The sequence below is a fragment of the Poecilia formosa genome, unplaced genomic scaffold (genome assembly GCF_000485575.1).
Source record: "Poecilia formosa unplaced genomic scaffold, Poecilia_formosa-5.1.2 Scaffold3412, whole genome shotgun sequence".
NCBI classification, from domain to species: Eukaryota; Metazoa; Chordata; class Actinopteri; order Cyprinodontiformes; family Poeciliidae; genus Poecilia; species Poecilia formosa.
In genome coordinates, this window is record NW_006803351.1 from 1 (window position 1) to 1501 (window position 1501).

General features: G+C 47.4%; 1 protein-coding gene across 1 annotated transcript; it reads right to left on the reverse strand.

The window, feature by feature from the left end:
* Positions 1-243: 243 nt before the first annotated feature.
* Positions 244-1453, reverse strand: LOC103133432 (chondroitin sulfate N-acetylgalactosaminyltransferase 1-like; the record flags this gene model as incomplete). The annotated part of the gene is made up of 3 exons (XM_007545179.2): positions 894-1453; positions 705-805; positions 244-422 (listed from the first exon to the last, which is right to left on the reverse strand). Coding segments are annotated over exons 1-3 (643 nt in total), but the record flags the coding sequence as incomplete, so codon positions are not given.
* Positions 1454-1501: the final 48 nt, after the last annotated feature.

Consider the following 1501-nt stretch of genomic DNA (forward strand, 5'->3'; position numbering starts at 1 on the left):
TATGTAAAGATTTAAAGATTTTAATTCTCTGTGAATTAAAGGAAATCCAAAATCTATGAAGTGAGTTTATGTCAGATTTGGTTTCCATGCAAAAGAAAACAATTTTTCTCTTCAATATGATAATATTTCTTCTTTTAGCTAAAAACTGCATGTTGGTTACATAAAGATTAACAGCTTTTTGTGTTGCAGATTTTTCTGTTGCCTTGTGTTTTAATCCAGTGACTTGAATTCATAGTTTTTCACCCTGTATGAAGTCTGAAGGGGAGTAGGTGTGTTTCCTCCTGGTGTCGTCTGCTTGCTGCTGGGGTCCGTTCAGGACGTGCAGAGCCGTCTCCACCGTCCCGATCAGCTCGTCTCTGCGGTCTCTCCTCGCGGGTCTCTCGGCCGGATGCTTCGTCAGCCCCGTTTCCAGCTGGTAAACCCTGAGCAGCACCAGAAAGTCATGTCGTGTTTATTTGTACAGCATATTTCAGCACAGACACCAATAATGAAACGAGCCGGTTCAGGTCAGAGGTCATCACTATTCCCAGATTTCTGGCCTGATCTCTGGTTTCTAGCTGTAATGACACTGACTCTAAATGGCTCCTCTTTTGGTCCAAAGACAACTTCAGTTTTGTTCCTGTTCATCTGGAGGAAGTTATGTCAGATGATTAAACGCCTCACGTTTTATACTGATGGAGGCCTGACTGCACAGCTGAACTCACGTTTGCAGGGTGAAGGTATCAAAAGGGATCAGTGCATATTCGTTGGGCAGCTCCACACCTGAGCTCACCTCCGCCTGCTTCAGCTGGGAGCGGAAGAACTCCTGAAGGACACAATGCATAGCATTTATATATTTCCATCTTACTTTACCAGTTCACATTGATAAATCATCCAGAAGGGTGTTGTCCTACCTTGAGGTCAGACTTTGTAGGGGTATTGTGCAGACTCTCCAGACCCTGAGGCAGAATCCCTTTACTTTTCGCCTTCTCCAGGGACTCCTGAAGCTGCTGCGTCCTTTCCTCCAGAGCTACCTTCAGCTCCGCTATCTGCTTCATCAGACTGCTGATGTAGTGTCTGTGAGAGTCCTCTCTCTCCTGCAGCAGGGCCAGGTAGCCCTCCTTACTGGTGGCCCCTCCAGGCCACAGCAGGGACGGGTGTTTGCTGTGAGATGAAGGTTTACAGCCCAGCAGGTAGAAGAGCAGCAGAAAGCAGCAGCAGCCCGACGTGATGAGGCCGATCCGGGCCATCAGCGCCAGCAGCCACCGTCTCAACATGCTAGACCGTCTCTGGGGTTATTTAGAAAACAGCTGCGAACATGTTCACCTGCTGCTGTGATAAAGAGCCAAACAGCTGCTGGAAGTCCAGTTGGTTCATGGCGCTCACTGGGTCTCAGAGACTGGTTCAGCTGGTTCTGATCTGATCGCCGACTTTACTGCAAAATGAGAAATGGACAAAACGACAAGAGGAAGAAAACTTGTTTCAGCTCTTCTGATGATCATATGAGCTGTTTTCATCCATC